Source organism: Charadrius vociferus, unplaced genomic scaffold, assembly GCF_000708025.1.
Source record: "Charadrius vociferus isolate BGI_N301 unplaced genomic scaffold, ASM70802v2 scaffold161, whole genome shotgun sequence".
Lineage (NCBI taxonomy): Eukaryota > Metazoa > Chordata > Aves > Charadriiformes > Charadriidae > Charadrius > Charadrius vociferus.
The window spans coordinates 4,830,328-4,855,356 of NW_009646928.1; the positions used below are offsets into that span (position 1 = coordinate 4,830,328).

At 35.3% G+C, this 25,029-nt stretch overlaps 1 protein-coding gene across 5 annotated transcripts in view; it reads left to right on the forward strand.

Annotated features, from left to right (window-relative positions):
* The window catches only part of LOC104294908 (sodium channel protein type 2 subunit alpha-like), a 52,717-nt gene that overhangs the window by 7,804 nt on the left and 19,884 nt on the right, over positions 1–25,029 (forward strand). For 2 of the 5 annotated variants that reach the window (XM_009894591.1, XM_009894590.1), the window contains exons 7-18: positions 1,636–1,699; positions 4,366–4,507; positions 5,220–5,426; positions 6,254–6,544; positions 7,196–7,391; positions 7,630–7,634; positions 9,131–9,263; positions 10,075–10,313; positions 12,038–12,211; positions 13,346–13,702; positions 15,626–16,075; positions 24,547–24,664. In XM_009894591.1, coding sequence (XP_009892893.1) covers positions 1,636–1,699; positions 4,366–4,507; positions 5,220–5,426; positions 6,254–6,544; positions 7,196–7,391; positions 7,630–7,634; positions 9,131–9,263; positions 10,075–10,313; positions 12,038–12,211; positions 13,346–13,702; positions 15,626–16,075; positions 24,547–24,664 — 2,376 coding nt within the window. Of the gene's footprint in view, positions 1–1,635; positions 1,700–4,365; positions 4,508–5,219; positions 5,427–6,253; positions 6,545–7,195; positions 7,577–7,629; positions 7,635–9,130; positions 9,264–10,074; positions 10,314–12,037; positions 12,212–13,345; positions 13,703–15,625; positions 16,076–24,546; positions 24,665–25,029 lie in introns of all 5 variants that reach the window. The other 3 variants (XM_009894589.1, XM_009894588.1, XM_009894587.1) reach the window with 2 other exon arrangements.

A 25,029-nucleotide genomic window follows, 5' to 3' on the forward strand; every position in this document is an offset into this window, starting at 1 on the left:
GTAGGATTTTGGCATCACTGGATTTGATTTAAGTCTTCAGTTTAAAATCCTATCTTCGTAAATTCTTCATCTTGTGGGCTGTTTCTGACTATTTAAATACTGCAATAGTGTTTTATCCTGTGAAAACCCAAGGCTTTTGTCAGCTTGAAAGGTACGTTGAGGATATTAATTGAGGATGAGAGAAGATTAGTTTAGTTGGGTAAGTTTTTTCCAGATCTCTGTCTCTTTTCCAGATCTCAGTGCCTGGCTGACCTCATGGTGAAAAGTTTCTCTTTATATCCACTTGGAACCTCTTTTGTTTCAAATTATGCCCATTCTCCTGCCACACACCAGTGAGAAGAACCTGGCTCTGTCCAATTATCAAAACCTCCTTGTAGTTGCTGGATGCTTTCTACCAACTCCCCCCACAGCCTCCCCTTCTCCAGGCTGAACAAGTTCAGGTCCCTCAGTCCCTCCTCACAGGGCGAATGCTCCAGTCCCATCATCGTCTTTGTGACCCTCTGCTGAACTTGCTCCACTCTGTCACTGTCTCTCTTGCATTGAGGAGGCCAGAGGCCAAACCTGGACACAATATTCTAGGTACAGTGTAATGAGTGCTGAGCTGAGGGGGACAGTCACTTCCCTTGCTCTGCTAGCTGTGCCTCTGTTCATGCAGCCCAGGGGGCCGTTGCCCTTCTTGGCTGCCAGCGCACACTGCTGGCTCACCTTCACCTTGCTGTCTGTCTGCCAAGACCCCCAGTGCCTTTTCTGCAGAGCTGCTCCCCACCTGGTCAGCTCCCAGCCTGTATCATTGCAAGGGGCTCTTCCTTCACAGGTACACAACTCTGCATCTGCATTTGCCGAAATTTATGTGTCTCCTGTCAGCCCATTTCTCCAGCCTGCCTAGGTCCCTCTGAATGGGGTCTGTCCTCAGTCATACAATCTTCTCCCCAATTTGTCACTGTCCTTCTGTATTCTTTTTTTAATTATTTTTCCTTTTTTCTTTTTTCTTTTTCCTTCTTGGACAGCATAGTTGTCAATCATTAATAACAAAATGTATTCCTTTATTTCTGAAGGCTACCACCTTATAATTAAAAGAAAAATTCTGTGAAGTTGTTTATAGTACAGCAGCTGTTATAACATTGGCATTAGAACATCTATCTTCTTTTTAAATGCTACCTTCATATTGTCAGTCATAGGATCTGCTAGTTAATCTTGCTCTAACTTCAAAGCTGTTAGCCAGCCATTGTAAATAGTTTTAGTTTAAATAAGATGGGCTTTAATTGTCTGATTATAATCACCTACTGAAAAGGAGTTTTAAGCTTTGTGCTTTCTTTCTCTCATTTGTTGAACATCAGATTTTGGAAGGATATCCAGTGTTTGCTATGATTCAAGAAGAGAATAATATGCATTTTATGTTGTTCTAATCATTGTTCTAGGAATTTCTTTTACATCATGTATTTATTTTATTCTTTCATTTTGCAAATTTACTTACCAGTACAAATGTGCCAGTATTTGAACCCATTCTTGGGAAAACATGAATGGGACATTATGAACATTCAAACCATGATAACTTGAACATAGGTTCATCCTCACAAAAAAAAATAATGATACTCCTTCCGTTTATAATCATGTTGCTTCCTATTTTTTCTTTAGGTCATTTCTATCGCATAGAAGGACAAAAGGATTATCTGCTTTGTGGCAATAGCTCAGATGCAGGGTAAGGTACAATGAAAATTACATACTACCTGTCTAATCAAAATGTAAAAAATATCACTTCAAACTTAAAAAGCTAATTTACCTACCTAACTTCACATTCAATAATATGTGGTCGTGGTTCATAGTAAGTAAATGCTTGAATGAGTAAAAATGTTAAATAAGAAAATACGTCACTCTAAATTTCTTTTAAAATCTCTAATGCAACTAGAAAATTCTATTTCAGCAGGTAGATGTTGCATTCTCAATGACTTAAGAATATACTTCTTTATCATGGGTTTCATGCCATTTCTTATCTCTAAAATAGGCATGGGGCACTGGGACTTATGACCAGCTTTTGGGAAGACATCTTCAGGATTCTTCTGTCTGTGGACTGCATGCATGATGCTGTCTTGCTCTCTCTTTGTGACATTTCTTTGTAATCACATAATTCTATGTTCTAATGATCTGTCAGTCCACCCCTAGGTTTTGTTTGGTTATGTCTTTAAAACTGGTATACTTAAGTCCTTTTTTTTGTAAATATTTTGTGTCTATATGTAAGTAACTATCAGATAATTTTGTGTGTGTGTAAATACACATCAAATATACACACACATATATGAAGAGAAATCTTTATACTGTCTTTCTACGGAGGTTTTGGAGGCAAGAACCTCTTCTACCTTTCAAGAATGGAATCATAACAGAAACAGTGTGCTTACAGTTGATACCAAGATTGGATCAACTACTATCAAACTGATGTACAGTTTCAGTAGATAAAAGTATTGCTATGACAGTTACTTGCTGTTGAGGAATTGGTAGAACTCGTTAATTTGACTTGAGTAAACCAAAAACCTGAAGAAACCAAGAAATTTTGTATGCCAACCCTGCTGACAGACAAAATTCAGCATAAAATGTGCATACTGAATTTCTTCTTTCTGCATGGAAGTATTCACCTTATGGAATCTCTGTGTTAAGTAAATATATTGCTTCCATTGAAGAGGTATCTGCAGAAGTAATACCAAACTATTGGGAATAAGTTTTATTTTGTGTATAATGGTGAAAAAAGGTAGGAAGAGAGATTTGCATTTCCTTGTTTGGTCTTTTCTGGCTTATTTTAAAGAAGATTCTTTTCATTTCCTCACTAATTTTTAAAATGTTGTAAGCCACAAATCATAGAATGGTTAGAGTTGGAAGAGACATTAAAGATCATCTAGTTCCAACCCCCTGCCATGGGGGGGGTTGAACACCTTCCACTAGACCAGGTTGCTCAAAGCCCCATCCAGCCTGGCCTTGAACACTTCCAGGAATGGAGCTTCCACAGTTTCTCTGGGCAACCTGTGCCAGTGTCTCACCACCCTCACGGTAAAGAATTTCATTCTAATATCTATTCTAAATCTACCCTCTTTCATTTTAAAACCATTACCCCTCGTCCTATTGCTACACTCCCTGATAAAGGGTCCCTCTCCACCTTTTCTGTAGGCCCCCTTTAGGTACTGGAAGGCTGCTATAAGGTCTTCCCAAAGACCTCCTCTTCTCCAGGCTGAACAACCCCAGCTCTGTCAGCTCATCTTCATAGTAGAGGTGCTCCAGCCCTCTGATCATCTTCGTGGCTCTCCTCTGGACTTACTCTAACAGCTCCATGTCCTTCTTATGTTGGGGACTCCAGAGCTGGACGCAGTACTCCAGGTGGGGTCTCACGAGAGCAGAGTAGAGGGGCAGAATCACCTCTTTTGACCTGCTGGCCACACTGCTTTTGATGCAGCCTAGGATGCGGTTGGCTTTCTGGGCTGTGAGCGCACATTGTCAGGTCGTGTTGAGCTTCTCATCAACCAACACCTTCAAGTCCTTCTCCTCAGGGCTGCTCTCAATCCATTCTCTGCCTAGCCTTTGTTTTTGCATGGGATTGCCTCAACCCACCTGCAGGACCTTGCACTTGGCCTTGTTGAATTTCATGAGATTTCACAGGCCCACTTCTCAAGCTTCTCCAGGGCCATCTGGATGGCATCCCTTCCCTCCAGCATGTTGACCGCATGCACAGTGTGGCGTCGTTGGGAAACTTGCTGATGGTGCACTTAATCCAGCAGTTTATGTCGCCGACAGCACCAGTGCCAGTACTGCCCTCTGAGGAACACCACTCGTCGCTGGGCTCCACTTGGACATTGGACCGCAACATTTTGGGTGCGGCCATCCAGCCAATTCCTTATCCACTGAGTGGTCCATCTATCAAATCCATGTCTCTCCAATTTAGAGACATGGATTTAAGATGTTGTGTGGGACAGTGTCAAATGCTTCGCACAAGTCCAGGTAGTTGATGTCAGTTGCTCTTCCCTTATCCACCAACGCTGTAACCCCCTTGTAGGAGGCCACCAAATTTGTCAGGCATGACTTGCCCTTGGTGAAGCCATGTTGGCTGCTACCAATCACCTCCTTGTTTCCTATGTGCCTTGGCATAGTTTCCAGGAGGATCTGCTCCATGATCTTGCCGGGCACAGAGGTGAAACTGACTGGCCTGTTGTTCCCTGGGTCTTCCTTTTTTCCCTTAATAGCAGTCTCCTTCAGAGGTTAGATCTAATGAACCTGCATTAGAAGCTCAAGGTACAATAATTTAAAAATAATTTTGGTGTTATATGATTTTTTTTTTTATAGGCTTTGTTTTACTTTTCTTTTTCGTTTTCTTTCTTTTCCTCCTAGTAAATGTCCAGAAGAATTTATCTGTATAAAAGCTGGTAGAAACCCCAACTATGGATATACTAGCTTTGACACATTCAGTTGGGCTTTCTTGTCACTATTTCGACTGATGACACAGGACTTCTGGGAAAATCTTTATCGGCTGGTGAGTGAGGATTAAGCAGACATGGGCGCTTACTACGGAATCTACCATGATTTCTGAAGAGGCACATGAAGGTTTTTTTGATCCTTTATTTAATTGTTACAGTGTATATTTAATTTTGCGCGTCACGATAAGATCTTATTTTCCAAAACTTTAATACTGAGTTTAAATTGTAAAAATACTCTGTGACAGCAAAATCTGAATCTTGATTTCTGTACTTTGAATCCTATTTTTGATAACTAAGTTTGCAGGTCTTGATGTAAATTACTTTTCTTACCTTACCTTTTCATTATATAGTGTGTTAAAATCTGTTAATTTTAATGAATATAGTCTTTTAATTATTTAATCAGTTGTGCCTTCTTTAATTCTTTTGCTTATTTCAAGGGGGAGGAATGCTAATACATGGTAAGCATAATAAGCATCCAACCTGTGATGTACTATTTACATTAATTACTCTGATCCCACATCCTTTTCAAGATTATTAGGCATTAAAAGAGGTTTGTCTCGAAGCAGCATGATCCTTAAACGTGTTTTTCACATACATGAATGTTCTCTGTATTTTGATTACTTTGTAATTAAGAAGTCTTGTATGATCTTGTTACAGAAGGAAGAACAACTCAATAGTTTTGCACTTTTCAAATTCAGTAAATGCTTGTGAACTGCAGAACTGATGCATGTCTTCACCAAATGGATCATTTCTCTTCTTCTCCTATAGACGCTACGAGCTGCTGGCAAAACATACATGATATTTTTTGTTCTGGTCATTTTTCTGGGTTCCTTCTATTTGATTAACTTGATTTTGGCTGTGGTTGCCATGGCCTATGAAGAACAAAATCAAGCAACTATGGTTGAAGCAGAACAGAGGGAGGCAGACTTGCAGCAGATGCTTGAACAGCTGAGGAAGCAGCAAGAAGAAGCTCAGGTATTTTCTAACAAGAGTTTGAGCTTTAGTATATTCCCTTGCATGCTATTCATTCAAAACAAAACCAATAGTTAAATAAACATATTTTTAAAAAGCCATTCTTTTACATACCTCACAAGTACTTTAGACTGCTTTCTCTATGGCTTTTTATTGCTTTTTAAATGCATAATGTCTAAAGTGTTAATGAATTTCTGAACTGAGAACAAAAAGGACTCCCCAAATCAGAATAATAGTTTTTAAATAAGTATTTCTTATCTAGGGGAAATATCTAGTAACCTGTCATGATGTTTTTCCAAATTCTTAGCTTAGAAATAATTGCAATACTTGTGAAATACTTGTCAAGCCTTGATTAGAGTTTAAAATATTTCTATCCATAGATTTCTGACTAATTTTTGCTACTGAAAGTAGTACCCCAAAGTTTTTTCCTTAGAGCAGCTTAAGGACACTGTTACTTTCAGAAACAGTTAAAATTAGTTTACTAAATAAATACAGTCATACTGAAGTATGACTCTGTTTAGCTCTTTTGTTTGCAATAGCATTCATTCTAATTAATGCATTTATTAATTTTCAAGTATTTTCTAATGAATTTTGTGGTAGAATGCTGTACACAATGCGGGCTGACTCCGTGATACGCATGCAAAGTAGAACTCTGTTCAAACGGCAACTTTCGTAACTGCCCATTACAGTATTCCATTTGTAAAAATCCATCTAGGCTTTTGTCACCCATCTAGAAGTAATGTGATATAAATCTTAGAAAGAAGGACTATAGCTTTCTTTAAAAAATGATGTGATTTGTAAAGCATCACATTAAATAATTGCTGTGGCAGGCAATAGCAGCAGCTGCAGTAGAGATGACCGAATACAGCGGTGAAAGTGGGATTGGTGGGCCCTCAGATAGTTCTTCAGAAGCATCCAAGCTTAGCTCAAAAAGTGCCAAAGAAAGGAGAAACAGAAGGAAGAAACGAAGGCAGAGGGAGCTCTCTGGAGAAGAGGATGACACGAAGGATGAAAAGCTTCCAAAATCTGAATCAGATGGCAGTATCAGAAAGAAAGGTTTCCGTTTTTCTTTCGATGGAAACAGACTTGCTTATGGGAAGCCGTTCACATCACCCCACCAGGTACTATGAATAATGCAGTTGTTATTTTGGCGGTTTGTGAGATAACTGTAATATCCAACAAACTTCACTGCAACTTTGAAAAGTAATGCAACCAAGGAAAAATAATGTTGCATTATTTTAAATACCGACTTACTGTGGGTATTAGTCTCTAGAATATACCTAAGCAAGTGTTTTGATCTCTCTCATTTTATTGTTTAGGGTCTGATGGGTCTTAACATGCAGCATTGCATTTTCCTGGTTAATTTGAAATAGAAATCCGTTTTTAATTCATAAAAGGAAAATTTAAGTATAGTGTATCAGTGTAGAAGACTAAGGGTATTGGTATCTTTTAACATAATGCATGATCTATGTGGAACATAAGAATTTCTAGAAGTTACTACTTTTCTCTTTAATACAGAGATGGAAACTACCATGGCTTTATGTATGTTTATTTTTTTTCTCTCAAGTAATTTTTTTAGGTGTATTATAAATTTACCCATTCAGATGACTCTCATCTCTAGTGCACGTGTCTGAAATCTACCTAAGGCACTGTATTAAAAATAGCACTGACAGATTCCTGGGGAATATAAATAATATTTTTTTAATACATAGACATGCATTTTATATATTTAAAATCTTCAGCCGATCATTTTGTTTATGTTTCCTTTGCAGTCTTTACTGAGTGTTCGTGGATCCCTTTTTTCTCCCAGACGTAGTAGCAGAACAAGTCTTTTCAGTTTTAGAGAATACGGAAGAGAGAGAGGATCTGAAAATGACTTTGCCGATGATGAGCACAGCACATTTGAGGATAATGGGAGTAGAAGAGGTTCTCTCTTTTTGCCACGCAGACACGGTGAACGGCGCAGTAGTAACATTAGTCAGACTAGTAGATCATCAAGAAGGCTGACGGTGTTTCCAGTGAATGGGAAGATGCACAGCACTGTGGATTGCAATGGGGTAGTTTCCTTAGTGGATGGACCACCAGGTCTATTGTCGCCTACTGGACAGCTTCTGCCAGAGGTGATAATAGATAAACCGACAACTGATGACAATGTAAGAAAGTTTTAAATTACTTCAGGTTTCATGACCTTTCTTTATTGCACCAGACAATGTTTTAATGGAATGAAATGCTTTGAAAATCGTTGAGAAGTTGTGAATGCTTTTGCATATCTTGCTCTAATGAAATGAGTTTACCGTGATTGACTTAACAAGTGAGATGCTGAAGCATGAAAAGAGAACAAAGTAGCACATTTTTATATACCTGCAGAGCAAGGATATGCATGCACCTGCATAGTGAATCAAATTAGTAATGTTCCATCGCTAAATCTGGTTTAGAACCCAAAATAGGGTGCTCAGCTTTCTAAACATTCTGCATATTATTGGCTTGTGTTTTTCTTTCTTTATGGTTTGAGCCTCCTTTTAAATGTATTTCCTAATTCTCTATCAGTAATCTGCTAGTTTTGCTTTTTTCCCTTGTCCGTGTATTTGGTATCATGCAAATGGAGCATAGCCTTTAAGATTATGTTGATATTTCAGAAGCTCTGAAGGCTTTTTTTCTCCTGGGTCTCAGAGACGATTTGAGTTTCTCACTGCCTAGGAGCAGGGTATAATTAAAAAACCCCCGAAAACATACATTCAAATTCATCCATTTCTCCCTCTGGTAATTTTTCACTTTTCCCTCACTCTGCTTTAGGAGTGGAGCAGAGGGGTCTGTTGCATTTTTTTTCCTAGAAACTTTCTTTTAATGAAACAAATTTTTTTACACAGGTCACAGCATGTGAAAGTACATCTTTACAGTTATCAGCCAGACTCCTTACAGTTATAATCTTCTTGCAGTTTATTATACTTTCATTTGCATGAAAAATTTACTGAAAAAAAACCTACCCATATTCATACATTCAAAACTTCCTTATAATTGAGGTGCCTTCAATGATATAACTATAGCACAGCTTTCATTTTTTTTAAATAAAATACTTTTTTTACAAAAAAATAATTTTTTGTTTCTTCAGTTGAAATTCATAAAATAAATCAGAGATGATAGCTATTCAATGTAAAAGATATCCTTTAAATTAGTTTTGAATGGGTATAAAGATCAAGACTGGTCTATAAAAATTACTTTTAGAGAATAATTGTTATTGCAGAAAAATTCCTAGCATAAATCATACATTTTAAGTATCTTGTCATTGAAATACTTTAGAATTGAAGTATTGATAGAGAAGGCATGGAACTGGGAACTGGGGATTTTTCTGATTCCAGTGCTGCAACAGTCTTGGCCATAGCCAAGGAAGCAAACCTCCAAAATTTCTGTGTGTCTAATGTAGAGTTAATAGTAGTTAACTATAATGCAATGGTAACCTGGGAAGTAAATATATATATATATATTTAGTATTTTATAAGAATTGACAATATTCAGAAGTATAACATGAAAATAGCCATTTTAAAAAAATACTAGGCTTATGTTATATGTGTAATGGAAAAAAAAAAAGATGTAACAGCTCTTAAATACAAAGTTTTATATATTAGGAATTCATTGACAGTGAAGACTTTCTTATAGCTGTTTTGCAGTATTTCTGAAGTTGAATATTTACACCCCTCTTTTTTTCATAGAGCACTACTACAGAAATAGAAATGAAAAAGAGGCGTACAAGTTCATATCAAATACCAGTGGAGTTGCTGGAGGATCCCAATTTAAGGCAAAGAGCCATGAGTATAGCTGGCATTATCACAAATACAATGGAAGGTGTGTTATAACTGCGTATGCGTGAACTTACTTGACAGTCTTAGACTTGCTTGAAGGTATTATATCACAGTGCAAATACAGCAGACAAAAAATATGTAGCCATTGTAAATACATAAACTAAATAATAGAACAAAAGTGCATGTACATAGTGAAAAAAAGAAATGAAGGAATCTGATAAGCAGGCTAAACTGAGAAACACATCCTAATTAAAATAGATAATGTGTATGTGTTTTACACTAATTATTCATGTTTAGAAAAACAGTTACTGGAAGAAATGCCTTGTGATAAATTTTCCACTATCTATACTGTAAAAATGTTACAGAAAATTAAAGGCCTCCTTAGTTAATAAGGAGAAGGAAATTTGTAGTAGGATTATTTGGAACAGTGAAATTCAGTGAAATTCTTGAAAAAGCCTGAACAGTTTTCAAAAACCTGTTCATGGTGAAATTAATCTTATTTTTCTGGAAAGTAAATAATTAGACATTTGAGAAGACTGTGAAGTTGGAAGTTTTACTGAGAAAACTGTCCCTACATGTAAGCGTAAATAGTTTGTTCTCTTTAAAACAAGCCTATATGATATTAAAAATAGACAACTTTTTCAATTACTAGCTCAAAACTCTTGAGGTTTTTCTTCTAGGCTTCTAAAACCTTTTCAGTCAGCAACAATAAGTTAAGTTCCTGGAAGTCTGAGGAGGTTTCTCCAAACATCCTTAACGGTTCCAGGGATAAAGATTAATACCTGAAAAAGTAGATAAAAATTCATCTTCACTTTCTGCAAAACTTGTTCATTTTACATTTCTCTTTTTCCCAGAACTTGAAGAATCAAGGCAAAAATGTCCACCTTGCTGGTATAAGTTTGCCCACACTTTCTTAATTTGGAATTGTTGGGAGCCCTGGTTAAAAATAAAGAAAGTAGTTGAATTTATTGTAATGGATCCACTTGTTGATCTGGCTATCACTGTTTGCATAATTTTAAACACACTGTTTATGGCCATGGAACATTATCCAATGACTACCAATTTCAATAATGTGCTTAAAATAGGAAATCAGGTAAGTTCATCGAACTATATAATTTGATACAGTTGGAACCTGGTTTCTCTTTGAAATAGAATTACTTTTATTATTTTTATTACTATCCTGTAAAATAGATATAAAAGGTTTAATTGTACTAAAAATAGTGTAAAAATACCATTGGAGGTATGTTGTATTTGAGTTTGATTTCTGTATTAAAATTTCTGCAAATAGAGTTTTCAACAACCAGAGTTTGAATGACAGAAAACCAAAAGAAATCTCACTTGTTTTTGTTTAGCATTACAAAAAAGTAGGAGCCAAATAAGATCCTTTATACTGTATCATTGATAACACAAGAAGAGTTGGATGTTATTTTTTATTATTTTGCACTGTTATTTTTTGTGTTATTTTTGTATTTCCATGAAGAATGTTCCTTTGATTGGTCCGTAAGAATTTGGAAGGCAAAGAATGTGTGACTTATTCCAAGAGCGTCTGTTGATAGTTTGGTTTGGTTCCCTAGTGGGCAGGATCTGTAGGTCGAGTGTGGGGTAGTTGGTTGGCTTGTTTTATAATGACAATAATACCGGTAATTTTATCTGCTATACTTCTTAACCTAGGCGTATTCTAAGTGGTAATTCTGGTGATTGTGATGGAGCAAAATAATAAAAAATTCAGTTATTAGAATATATGAAATTCTAGTACATGTTGGGAACATATTCATGTTTAAGTCCAGAGTTGTTAATGTGTCAACATTTGCATTTAAATTGTATGCTTTTAGCCAGTACAGATGCAGATCAATGTTTTCCCCTTAACCTACAGTCAGAGATCATTGTCTGTGGAAGACAATCATGTCATGTTGCTGTTTAAAATAGATTCAGGGTGTATTTGAGGAGAAAGACAGGGAAGACGAATAGGTGAGGATCAGTAGCTGTTCAGAGGGTTGTCTTGTGATCATGCTTATGTGTTTTACTTAGAAAACACCACCATTTTTTCCTTTCATGTGTAATGAAGTAGATTAATACTAATCTGATTTTGAGCTGTGTAAGTGTTCCTTCGTGCTGATAAGAATTTGTGTTTACACCTGGTCAGCTAAAATGCCACTATAATACAGGTGTAGTTTCAGCAGTTTATTTTTTGCTGTTTGAACTGTGTAGCACTATCTTTTAAAGACTCAAATGCTCCTGATTTTTTTAGAGTTTGTTCATCTTTCTAGTAAAAGGTAATAAATTATGCACTTCTGTAGATACTGGTGGTCATACCTCTACAGTAAATACAATGAATTTACTCCCTTTTCAGAGGCATTGTTTGCCTTCTGCTTCAGAAAGCATCAGAGGCATTTAGAGGCAGAAAGGAGTTTTACTTCAAACATGAGCCTCGGTATAATTCACCTTCTTTTTGGCAGCGAGAGAAGATATGCTTACTGTATCTGTGAGTTCTCATGAAGACTTCATTTAATAGTACATCACTCTCCAATTTGTGACCAATTCATATTTTTCCACACACCTTTGTTAAAGCAGCTTCTATTGTGGCAAGACCAACTGTCATTATCTTGCTGAGGAAAGTTCCTTTAATTAGATGGATGGCAGATATGAGGGGCAAACAGGAGGCCCGTTAGGAATTGTTTATTCTTCACTAGTCACTAAATGTATCTCAGGTTTAACTAAAGTTAATAGAGTTGTGTTACTTCTTACTTATGTTCTTTGTCTGCTGGTTCAACTTATTCATGCTAATCTATAAATTAACAATAAATGTTCTTCCTTCAGGTTTTTACTGGAATTTTTGCAGCAGAAATGGTTCTCAAGATAATCGCCATGCATCCTTTTTATTATTTCCAAGTTGGCTGGAATATTTTTGATAGTTTTATCGTTACCCTTAGTGTGGTGGAGCTTTTTCTGTCAAGTGTGGATGGATTATCTGTTCTCCGATCATTCAGACTGGTAAATTACTGATAATAATATATTTGCATTAAGTAATGCATTATATTTGTATTTTAACTGTATTCATGTAAATAAGACACTTCTAGTAATATTATGTATATTACACAGGATATCTTTGCAAGCATGTTTTACAAAATTATGTTATCACTGAACAGTGTGTGGATTTTTATGGTTCAGAAACAACTAAGTTTTTTCAAGGGAAGGAGCTGTAATTTTATTGTAATTGTTTTAACACAGATGCGTAAAGCACAGTGAAGTGTACAATTTATTTAGTGCATATTGAGAGATACAAATAAATAAAAAATTTGCAGTCTTCTGTCTACTTCCATATCTGGAAATTGCAAAAAGACTAGAAATGTTCTTTTAAAATGTAGAAATAATAAAAATCTTATTTTTTTAAATTTAAAAAAGATTGATTTTTCTTTTCCACCTTTGCAAAAAAGGAATCCTTTATTTTATTAGAAAAACATTTTTATTTTAAATATGAGAAATTAACTATGAGACATTCTTTCCATGTGGTCTCTTTCCACTTTGCATTTCCATTTTGCTTTTATCTGAAAACAAAAAATATTTAATACCTTTTTTATTTTGGGTGGGTTATGGCTGAGAAAGAGCATGAATTATACTTTTTTCCCCTTCATAAGTTGAAATGTTTGACTTAGGGCTTGTGTTTAGCTTTTATTTCCAGACTGTGGGTCTGTCTGATCCTTTTTAAATTTGTTGGAGGCAATATTATTTTGGAAGACCCCATTCTTCAAGGATTTCAGAATCCTTTATTTTCCTTCAGTAGCATCCTGTTGAGCTTTATTGGGTTTTTAATTTGTTTCTGCACATAATGGTTGAGATGTATGCCATGTTCAGAACTCACTATTCAAACAAATTCAACCGGTGTGCCGCTTCTTTCATGTAGAAAGGAATACAGATATGCTACACAAAAAAGAGCAAAGTCTAAAATCTATTAAGCTTTAGAAGTGTGGATTTTATGAAACTCCTGTTTCTGTGTAAATTATGATTGATGGAATCATGTTGAAGTTTCTTCTTTTTTATTGCTGAGTCACTAGTTCATAATGTTGTTTATTTCGACAGTGGTTTTGTGACTACTGCAAACAATGTCTCTGTATTTTTGTTTTTCAGTTGCGAGTTTTCAAATTGGCAAAGTCTTGGCCAACTTTAAATATGCTGATTAAGATTATTGGCAACTCAGTGGGAGCTTTGGGGAATCTAACCCTGGTGCTGGCCATTATTGTCTTCATTTTCGCTGTGGTTGGGATGCAGCTGTTTGGGAAAAGCTACAAGGAATGTGTCTGCAAGATCTCAAAGGACTGTAAACTTCCACGCTGGCACATGCATGATTTTTTCCACTCTTTTTTGATTGTATTCCGCGTGCTGTGTGGAGAATGGATAGAAACGATGTGGGACTGCATGGAAGTTGCAGGCCAACCCATGTGCCTTACTGTCTTCATGATGGTCATGGTGATTGGAAACCTAGTGGTACGTAGCCAAAATAATTTGAGAATCCATTTAGAGAAAGAATGGTAACAGAACCAGTAATGCAGTTTTTAAGCATTATTAAATGTGTTATTTAAATACGTCTTTGATTATTTTGAATTTGTTACAAGTATGTGTTCCGAAATAGAGTTTTCTGTTTGTTAAATTTCTGATCCTATATAGAATCCTTAGCTTGGAGGATGGGCCCCCTCAGGGATCTGGAATGCAATTCAGAGAATATGGGTGAGAGAGAAGCAACCAGTTCAGGTTTTTGTGGACTACTCCTGGTGACCTAGAGAGAGCGAGAAGAGCAAAGGTGCCCCAGGTGTTATGCTCCCAGGATGGGAGTTCACTTTTTGCAGAAGAGGACATAGCAGGGCCTTTTCTCTCTACCTGATTGAGGCATCACTTCCAATCACACATAGCAAGGTGGTTTGGTTTTGTTTGTTTGTTGTTTTTTTTTTTTTAACTTTTTCAGCTCTCTCCTGTCTATAAGACTGCTGTAACATTCTTAGATTCTGAAATTTAAGCTGTTTTGAGCCCTGCTTGCTGCACAGCAACTTTTTACATGATTTGGGGAAGGAAACTTGAATTGGAAGGCAGCAGTTCTGCAGAAAAAACAGATTCAAATACTTCATGTTTTCTTTCACCTCTTCACCTTTTTGCTTCCTATTTCCTAAGTGCTTTTTACAGACAATTCTAAAGCATTCTGTTATTATATCTTCTTCTTCTCTTTCAGAGGAAAGCATCAGATATATACCAGTTTGTGTACTACCATGAATACATTTGTCTTCTAAAATATGTTTTATATTTATTAACTCACCAGTATTTGAGGCCTTCATTGCTCCACCTTTTGCTCTGCTTTTCTCATTGCCTACCAAATCTTCCTCTATTATTCTACAGCTTTTCTTTATGCAACTGTCAGTAGCAAAAGAAATTTTAAACTAGCCATCTTGGAGGCATTCTTTAGGAATAAAATTTCTAACAACATGAATAAGCTGATTATCTTTAAACCAGTCATGCATTACTAATAGCACAGCCACTTGCTCCAGGATCTTCTACAAATCTATTATCTTTTAATGAAGAGAACTGTGAAATTGGTTCACCAAACAAAACAACCTCCTTAAATAGTTTTTCTAAACCAGAAGATAGAACTTTGTGGAATGAAATATCCATCTCTGAATTTTTCCAAAGTATTTACTGTATTCTGATTTTATACCATAGCTGTAGCAGAATTTCTTACATGAGTAGACAATCACTGCTGTATATTCAGGGCTGTGTTACCCACTTGTCTTTCTGTGTTCCCAACATACAGTTTTACCCTGTTGTCTTCAAAGCTGCATAGAAGAGCTGATACGAAGGCTTTAAGAGCTGATACTCTGTGGTTTTGACTGTATTGGTGAACTCTGGGCTTGTATAACTGATCCCCATTCTATGTTTTGTCTTGCTGTGGGAAGAGGATGATTTGGGGGTTAGGTGATGGGGCATGCTTTGCATTGAGTTGCGTACAACAAAATATTTGTGTGAGTTTGGGCCAGTGGTTAAGAAAGCTGTTTTCTGCACAGATCAGCTATGCCTTCTGTTGCAGAGTGCTTTCTTGTGCCAGAGAAGTAAACGTTTTGGATCTGGTCAGTCAGTACCAAAGACTCACTAATTTCTGACCTTCTACAAACACAAGCAGAAAAAGAATTTACAAGTGTCTTCATAGTCATACAGCAATGCAAAACCACAAAAAAACCCTACATTGGGGTATAGGGCAGGTGTTCTCCTTAAATTGAATTTACATTTTATTTACTGTATAATTTCCAGATTCGTATACAGCAAAAGAAAACATGAAGTCTATGTTCATAATGGGTGATAGAAGCAGCATGTGAATGAAAAATTAAGTGAGAAAATTCAGCTGTATTGTCCTTTTTTCCTTTTTAGGTATTGAACCTTTTTTTGGCCTTGCTGCTGAGTTCATTTAGTTCAGACAGCCTTTCTCCTACAGAGGATGATAATGAAATGAACAATTTACAGATTGCTGTTGCAAGAATTCAGAAGGGAATAGATTATGTGAAGAAAAAAGCAAGAGAATGTGTCCAAAAGACTTGTTGGGGAAAACAATCTGTTGTAAATCAAAGAACAGCAACAGATCAGTTGAATGAGAGAGACCGTTGCATTTCCAACTGTACTGTCGCCGAAATAAGGATAGATACGAAATATCAAAAAAATGAGAATGGGACAGCCACTGTTATAGGTGGCAGTGATTATATGTCATTCATAAACAACCCAAGTCTTACTGTTACAGTACCAATAGCTGTTGGAGAATCTGATTTTGAACATCTGAATACAGAAGAGTTTAGCAGTGATTCAGATTTGGAGGAAAGCAAGGAGGTAAGATTTAAATATTTTATATTTTGTATGAATGAATTATACCAATTGTATTCTTTCATAATATGGCTCTTCCCGCTTAGAAATAGGAAGTGATTGTGATTTGAGATTGTTGGACTGTACTGAGAGTGAATAAACTAAAGCGGGAAAGTGGAGGTAAAGAGAGTAGGAAATCCAGACAGAACTATATAAACATATATCAACCCATTTATAAAAGGGTTTTGAAAAACAAGCTTTTCCAAATTTTAAGTTGGGTAGAAAACTAGTATTTATGTACAGAATAAACAGAGACAAGAGACATGTTTTTTGTATATAATCATACTATTTCCATGAAGTAAGCATAAAAGCAAACTGCTATTTTAAAAGATTAGAGGAGATATTAATAAGGAATATTAATACCCTTTGCATTGGATTTTTAAAGCTCACTGAATTCTACAGAAATCAATATTATTTGTCCTGGATAATCTAACAGAGGTACTAACTCAGGCTAATGAGAGCAATAACAACAGTTTTCTAGTTCTAAAGTTAAAATGATGGGGGAAGCCAAGGGAACCATGTCAGTATTGTTGGTGAATATGGCAAGTAAAAATAATTAGGAAAAAATAGAATTACTGAATGAAAAAATATTAATTTCTTGCTTGCGGGTGTTTTGAACTAGTCACTTCAAAGACACTTGCCTGACAGACTGGGTCATCTTTAGGGAAGTAGCCATTTGTCAGCAGCTTCAGACTGAGGGAAGCAGGATCCTGAGAGACGCTTTGAAAATTCAGATTGCTGTGGCTCCAGTGCAGACTGTGTCTGGTATCAACTGCATTGGCACCTGAAGACAGGAGGACATTAATGAAGTGTCACTGCTTGTGCAGACAGCCATACTGCAGCCTGGATTGCTTTGTCTGGATTGTTTTCTTTTGGAGCTTGGAGTTTTCTTTTATTTAGTGGGTTGTGGGCTGTTTAGGTTTTTGGTTGTTTTGTTTTGAACTGGCAATGAGTTTGCCCATATTCTTTCCAAATTTTAGAAAGTAAGTTTGTTCTAGCAGAGTATAGTTAAATTAAACTTAAATTTGAAAGGTGTAATAAAGTGACTCTTTAGGTGTTTCTTTTATTGTAGAGTGCAGTGTTCAATTTGTTATTTCAGCAGGTCATTTCCTGACACTTGATTTGTTCCATCTACTTTTTGGAGATTCTCTTACTCCATGTATTATATTGATCTGTCAGTTGAGAAGACCTTAGATTACTAGGAGGCTTCTTAAAAGCAAAGCGAACAATATTTATAACTTGTTTTGAAGTATTAACTGTGCTTTGTAAGGAAGCTATACTGTCTGCTCAACAGCTGCTACGTCTTTTACATATTATTAATCTGAATAAAGGACACTCACCTTCTTAGTATGTTTTAATAAAACTTGGGTTTGTGGGAGGAATAGCTGATGAATCCAGGTAATTTACTCTGGCTCTGAAAACTTAAACTGTATTAAATGTAACCCTTTGCAGGAAATTATCCAGCAATTGAATATTCCTGGTTCTTCACAATTTTTTGTTTAAGAATTGGGTAACAAAATCCATGCCTTCTCACTGCTTATATTCAAGATTTATAAACAGCTAATGCTGATATTTATATCCTAGTATCTAGTATTAATTTTAACCCACTCACATTTGGAAAAGTGGCTAGGGATTGGCATAGTTGAAAGACGACCTTAGGACGGAGGTAAAATAACAACAAAATAACTTTTCACGTACACTAGTTCATGGTCGGTAAGGAAATTGTCTTTCATTTTGTAGATTATTTCACCTCTTTCTTTAAGACTTTCCCTTTAAATGGGAGCAGTTTATATTGGAGTTGTTAGATAGCTACATTGTTTGATGAGCCTTTGAGAAGTCATTGGTGAGAAATGAGATTAGATTTATACCAGAAGACTTATAAAGGATAGATGTGACATAATTGAGGAAATTAGAGGTTTATTACTAGGCATGGGTTTTCGTTTTTACATTGCCGTATATGTGTTAAAATCCATAATGCACCTTAAAGTATTTGAAACTTTTTTTTTTAAGTCATGCAATTAAAAAAGCTAACAATGCTGGAACAAATTGCTTATCCAGAAGTTTTTGTGTTTGACATGTTATGATTGATTGTTTTCCAATTTGTTTTGGCTGCAGCTGCTTTCTGAAAGTGTGTCCTAGGTACATATTTAGCATCTAGAAAAGACCAGGAATAACCTTGAAAATGAAATGCAATGGAAAATATATTTCTGTTGTTTTAAGGGTCTAATTACTACCATTTAGAGGATGCTTAAAGCTGTAACATACATAGTGTGGGTGCATCTGTCTCTCTTTTTGGTTTGCAGTTATTTTGGGGGCAGGGGATGGTGGAGGTTGGGGGTGGAGGTGTTGGAGGGGGGTGTTGTGTGTTTGTAGGGTGTTTTTTTTAGGTTCACACCCAAGTCCAATATACATCTGTGAGCTTCAGATACTCTGCTAATTTTACCTCTTTCCGTATGTCTTTGGATATGCTTAAAGCTCTAATCAACAGCTATAAATGTTATGTTTTGCAAACGTGTGACATATCTAGAAAACACGCTGTAAGTAAGAAGGAATCCATACTTCTACTGTTTCCAGAACTCAAACAACCTAAAGGGTACCGTGTTTTAACTTCATTGCGTACCATTCTTACTTCTCACAGGAGTAAAATCAAGCTGGATCAGTCAAGAATGCAGATCTGGTGCTTTTTAACCAGGCAGAGCAACGTGTCAGCATGTTTACACAGGTTACCTAAACAAATCATACATATATGATCACTTTTGAGATTGATTGGCCTGCATGCTACTCAGCTACAATCTATTTTTCCCCATTCATTGCAATGTAGTAGAAACATGCACAGGCACTCTGTAAGCTGAGTCCCATGACTCATGTCACAGCATGGTTGAGGGCAACCCCAACATGTTCCTCTCTCCTTGTTACATCTTTGGTATTTTCTGTACTACTTCTGTGGCATAACCTGCATGTTTTGTAGGTTTTTATTATTGTTAACTGAATTATTAAGCATCAAGACTGTTCAAGTTAAACAGCTTAACAGCCTGTGATTTTATGAAAATGGAAAGGTAATCTTCACTTTTTTCTGTTCATCTGTTGAACCATGCATTTAGGTGTCATGTAATTGTGAACATTTTCTGATCATGTTCATTTGACCAATGCCTTTGTAATATTACATAGATACGATTACTTGTATACTAAAATATTTATATCTTTTGATGTAAGTTGTTTTGTGTTTGTTTACAATGTTTTTATAATTTACATTCCAGTTTTTTTCATATAAGAGAAGCTAAAATATAGGATGAAAGATACAGTCCTGGAAACAATCAAACATGTATTTGTTATAAATATGCATAGTCCTTTTGAATATGGGTGTAATAATTTTGTTATATTCTACTCATGAAGTTTGTGTATGTCTGTAAGATTAGAAGTTAGGGAATCATTTATATCAGTTTTGCTCTTCATCATCAATAATTGTTTCTTTCTGAACTTAATCCAGTTGCTTTATTTTTAGAAAGACAGACATAAAACATAATTTCAGGCTAAAATTCTATGTAGGATTCTGCGTAGGTAACTAAATAAATCTATGTGTTTTAAAACACTATAAATAAAGAGCAAGAAAGAAATATAAAAACTAGGAAAAGCCAGGATAAGGCTAAGATTAAGGCAACTGTTAAGAAGACAAAATAGGAACTAGTACCCTCCCAAACCTCTAAACTCAGGAACTCCAGAACTTAAAAGAAACCTTAATTGTACCAATCTGTGTTTTTTATTCCTGATGATCTCTTCTGAATAGTTGGGCAGTTCTGCTCCTTGCCATTTAGGGCTCATTGAAGTTTTCCTTTATCAAATACCAATTTTGTTCACATGGTTTTGTTGTGGGATCCTGCATTATCTTTCATGTATTGTTTTGCACTGTATTATATATCGGAAATATTTCAGATCTCACTTTTGGGCCCAGGGGGCCTGTAAGCTATGCAGAAAGATGGAATGGAAAAATATCTCTCTAAGGATCTTTCCAAAGCATTTTAGAAAAGGCACTTAAGTAGGGGAGAGTAGAATGCAGTAGTATCCCGTCCTACTGGTGCTAAGGATGGGGATATGATTCTGAGTTGATGGATATTGTTTATGTGACACTGCTCCTGCTTCAGGCTTCTGCTGTTATGAATCTGGACAGGTGTAGAACAACTTGCAAAATAGTAAACCAGGGGCTTGTAATCATTTGTCTGAAAAATGCTTGAATCTTTTTTATTTGGATGTCACATTGTCTTACCTTACTTGCATAATAAGGTGATGCTTTTTTTTTTTTTTTAATAGATATGCATGCCATTTTATTTTCTAAGCAACATAGAGTAGGAGAGATAGGTTTTGGTTTTAGGTTGTTGGAAAAAATGAAGTATTTTCTATGAACAGTACTTTTGGTTTCTTTAAAAAAATAGTTTGCAAGCCTCATTTATAGACATAGTTATTTTTATTCTTTCAGAAAGCTAAATCAAAAAGATAAATAAGATAAATAAAGATAAATAAAAAGATCAGAAGCAACGGGACTTTACCCACTGTGCTTACGCTGAAGAGTACCATATGCAGTGATAAGTCAAGCTGATGTAGTAAAGATGGTGATGGCAAAGAGTGCTTTGTGTCCTTTTGGTTGCTTAATTAATAGTTGAGACTAAATGAAAAAATGAGGTTGTTTTTATTTAAGAAGTATTTCCTAAGGTTTGATTAAGCAGGAAAATATTCAACTGATGGAGTATAAGCATTGTAACACAGGTGTGCTACGGTTTTCTATTGCCTTTCTACATAGTAGTATTTCTGGATCCTCTTTTCTAAGAGGTTCCTGAACATACTCTCCAAAGCACTGTTATCAACAATGGTCTTTCACATTTTTCTGCAGTTCTTTACCTCCTTCTTCAGCAAAAAGATACTCAGTCTACTTATATTAAAAAGAAAAAAGAGAGAGATCCTTAGTAAATGAGAAGATGAGAATATGCAGTCTTCCTGTGGGTTTGTTTTGGTTGCTGGGTTTTTTTTGTTACACAAGACAATGTTTCCCTTTTATTCTTCGTATGAACAGCTGTACTGCTGGTACATTTGTTCTTTGCTTTGGAGGTTGGGAAACATATCAGATTTTCCTTTACTATTTGAATATCAAAATGTGAATGCCTTAGAAGTTGAACGCACAGTAGTTTGCACCATATGAATAATTAGTGGCCTAATTATTATTAGCTGTTATTACAGTGTTTTCTTTAAAGTCATTGTCTGCAATTTTGTGTATGCTTTCATGTATTATTTTTAAGATGGTGCTGACTAAAGACTGACTGTTTACTAATTACCTCAACCAACCCTAAGTCACTTCGGTGGGATGATTTGTAGTAGTAACATTATTCTTGCAAGTATTTGGGCCATCATACCTTGACTTCTTCAGTAAAAAAGAAGGATCATGAGTTCCAAATTTTGACATCATAACAGTACAGTAGATACTTGTATTGAAAAAATTAATGTATTCAAAAACTGAATAGTTTTTCACTGCCAACAGTGGAAAAAAAAGGTATTATATTGAGTGAATTTTTTTTTTTCAAAAAATTTTTAGCTGCCGATTTGCAGACGTCAATGCAGCTAGTCAACTTTTGAGTACATGAGTTGACCCATTCAGTCCAGTGCTTAGTGTATGTACAATGAGGCTGCCTTACCTGAGTTTGGTAAACTTTGTACAGCAGCGAAGTGCCCTGGAAGGTGAAGGGTGAACATTTCTGTCTTTCCTAAAAGTCCGGTTCCTGGAGTGATTCACAAAATCAGTTAGATCTCTGCAAACTTTGTATGTAGCAAAGAAACTAACTGAATTTTTAATTAGAACAGGAAACTCTTCTATGCATATTGCTTTTTACCGTCACATTGCCATACCATCATATTGCTTGATACCTTCATCTTAGCGAAAAATATGAGCACCCCACATGAAAAAGAGAACCGATGTTTAATTAAATCTGTAACTCTTCAAGCATAGGATTATATCCCATGCTATTGTTAGAAGAAAGAGGGAACCAGGCTACCTGTCCTTTATATCAAAATAGGTCATTGAGTCTCTAATTTGGTTTCTAGAGTCAAGAAAATTGCCTTTCTTAACTAAAAATAAAAAAAAAACTCTAATCTCTGATTCTTCTACTATATATTAAATGAGATATATAACTTCATGTTCTCAACACACTAATTCTTTTCAGTTTCTTTTCCGTTTATAATTGTTCATCTTTTAATGTTGTTAATTCATAAAAATCTGTATTCTTTCACTTGAATTCATGTCCTCTGCTCAAATGGTGTACTAAGTAGCTTACAGTTCAAATGACTGAGGGTACTTCATGTTGTTCTTAATTTTTATTAGCAATATGACACAAAACTTCCTTACTCCAAAAAAAAATATATTTTTAAAATTAGTAATTTGATTTATAATTCAATTCATTATTTCAGTTTACTCACAACTGCTGCAAAATTTTGCAATATATGTGCTATATCATGGAATGATGAAAGCAGCATATTAATAAAATGATGGAGGTATATAGTGCTATCCTCAGGTTGAGTAGAATTAGTGATAGGAAAACATGTTTACTGTGAATATTGATATTTTAAAATTAATGCTAGTGAAATGAAAAGAGGTATTTACATTAAGTGTGAGTAATTTGAGGGTTCTATTCCAGATAATCAGTTTTTAAAGTAGCAGCAAAGTAGGCAATATTACGGAATCATTTTTAATAAAAGTTAATGCAGAGCATTGGGTTACTTTTTCTTATTAAATTGTCTCTGTCTTCTTTCACAAACATACCAAAAAAATATATTTGTTTAATACCTAAAATAATTTTGTCCTTTCACATTTTGCAATTGAGGTGTAAACATAGCTTGATTGGTTAGTGCCTGTAACTTGTCTGCTTTTATATCTCAAATGTCTCCTAATCGTGCAAGTCTAGCTAAATTAATGGAAATTCTACAGAACTGAGGCTAGTTTACAAAGTGTGCTTACATCATTCCCTATAGATATTTAGTTGTGTGAATTCATTGCTGATGTTATATACTTCTTGATAATAACATTGTAAAATGTCAGAGAATGCTGTCACCAAAACTGCTTTGACTTAGTTTGGTACTCATACTCAGATTAAGTGTACAGGACACTGCATCTTCCTTTAAAATCTCCAGACTATGGATTTTTGCAATACCCATGCAGATTAAAAAATCAAAAATAAATTAATGGTTATTATTTTATTAGTATTTTTTCATATTAATGTGACTTATGTGATTTTCATTATTAAAACAAAAAAAGATCCTTTCTTTCTGGGTGTTAACTGTACAGGTATGTGTACCAGAGTAATGGGTGGTTTCAGAATGCACAATGTAATACATATGTGCATTGGCAAAAAAGAATGCAAATTAATGCCTGTTGAAATGTATTTATCATACTTTTTCCTTTTTGAAACTTATCAGTATATATGAAAAAGCATAAAAAGTGTTCATATGGTACTGATAATTATGGGTTAAGATAGAGCAGGCTTAATTTGTTTTATGAATGTGTTGAGATTAATGTTCAAATTCACATCTGAAACAAGGTTTTATATTAATCCTGGTTTTACTTTAGCATTTTCCAATTTAGATCATAAGAATGATCTTAAAATGAAAAATAACTAAATTATCCTAGTCTAGTGGAAGGTGTCCCTGCCCATGGTAGGGCGGTTGGAACTAAATGATCTTTAAGGTCCCTTCCAACTCTTAACCATTCTATGATTCTATCTGTGGTCAAAATAACCAAATTTTATTATAAATTGTCATATATGCCAGAAGTTGTTATTTTGCATCATACTGATGTTTAAGATGACAGTGAAAAAGAACTGATAATTCATTTCCTTTATTTTTATATTATGAATAATGGGCACCGAATTAAAATCAGTCCTTAAAAATCTGCTATATTTTCTCCTTTGGACAGTTTACCCTGACACTTCACAATTTATAGTTTTTTGCTGTCTGGATTTACTGTCTTTAGGTTGAGGAGATTGCTCTAATGAAAGTAGCTACCAACATATATCATCTTAGACCATACAGTATAACTGGTATTGGTTTAAAATATAGCGAGAGAAATTATAGTAAGAAAATCATAGTAGAAAGCAAAATGAATAGAATATGTATCAGAAAATCTACTTGGTAGTAGTTAGCTTTTTTGATAACACTGTACTATATTTAGACCACAAATTCTGAAATTCCATGAAAGATTGTGATAAGCCTTGCAATCTCTATGTAGAAAGTGGATGATTTATGCACATTTCAACAGCATTGACTGCTATGTGTGGATGTTTGCGTGTGTTTCTGGTGACAAATGTTCTTATTACTTGCACACAATGTTGCATGCTTAATGTTAATTACAGTTCTAAAAGTGTAAATATTCATAAAATATAACTGTTACTGAATTTTATTTTCAGAAGCTAAATTTTTCTAGCTCATCTGAAGGAAGTACAGTTAATTTAGCTCTCTTTGGAGAAGAAAAAGCTGAAACTGAACCAGAAAAAACATCAGAGCTACAGGCGTGCTTTACAGAAGGTATGTTTTACAAAAGGTATGGAAATAAAATTTAGGGTTAGCAGTTACACTTTGGTTGTTTGCAACAAGCATTGGCAGTTTAAGGAAGCTATCTGCTACAACAGTCCCAGATCCTAGTTTGTCAAGTCTTGTGATATGGATAGTTTTGTCTGTTGTAGATAGTTGTGCTGAAGTCTGTGGAGCCATTTGTGTGATGCAAAGTTAAGTACACATCTGTATGATCATTTGTAGTATTTTTAAATAAACTCTAGGTACAATTCTATAAACTGATTCTCAACAACCAGTAATCCTGTTGATTTAAATGACATTCTCATTAGTGAAATCTGTGAGACCAAACCCTAAACCAGGTTCACTCCACTGAGAAA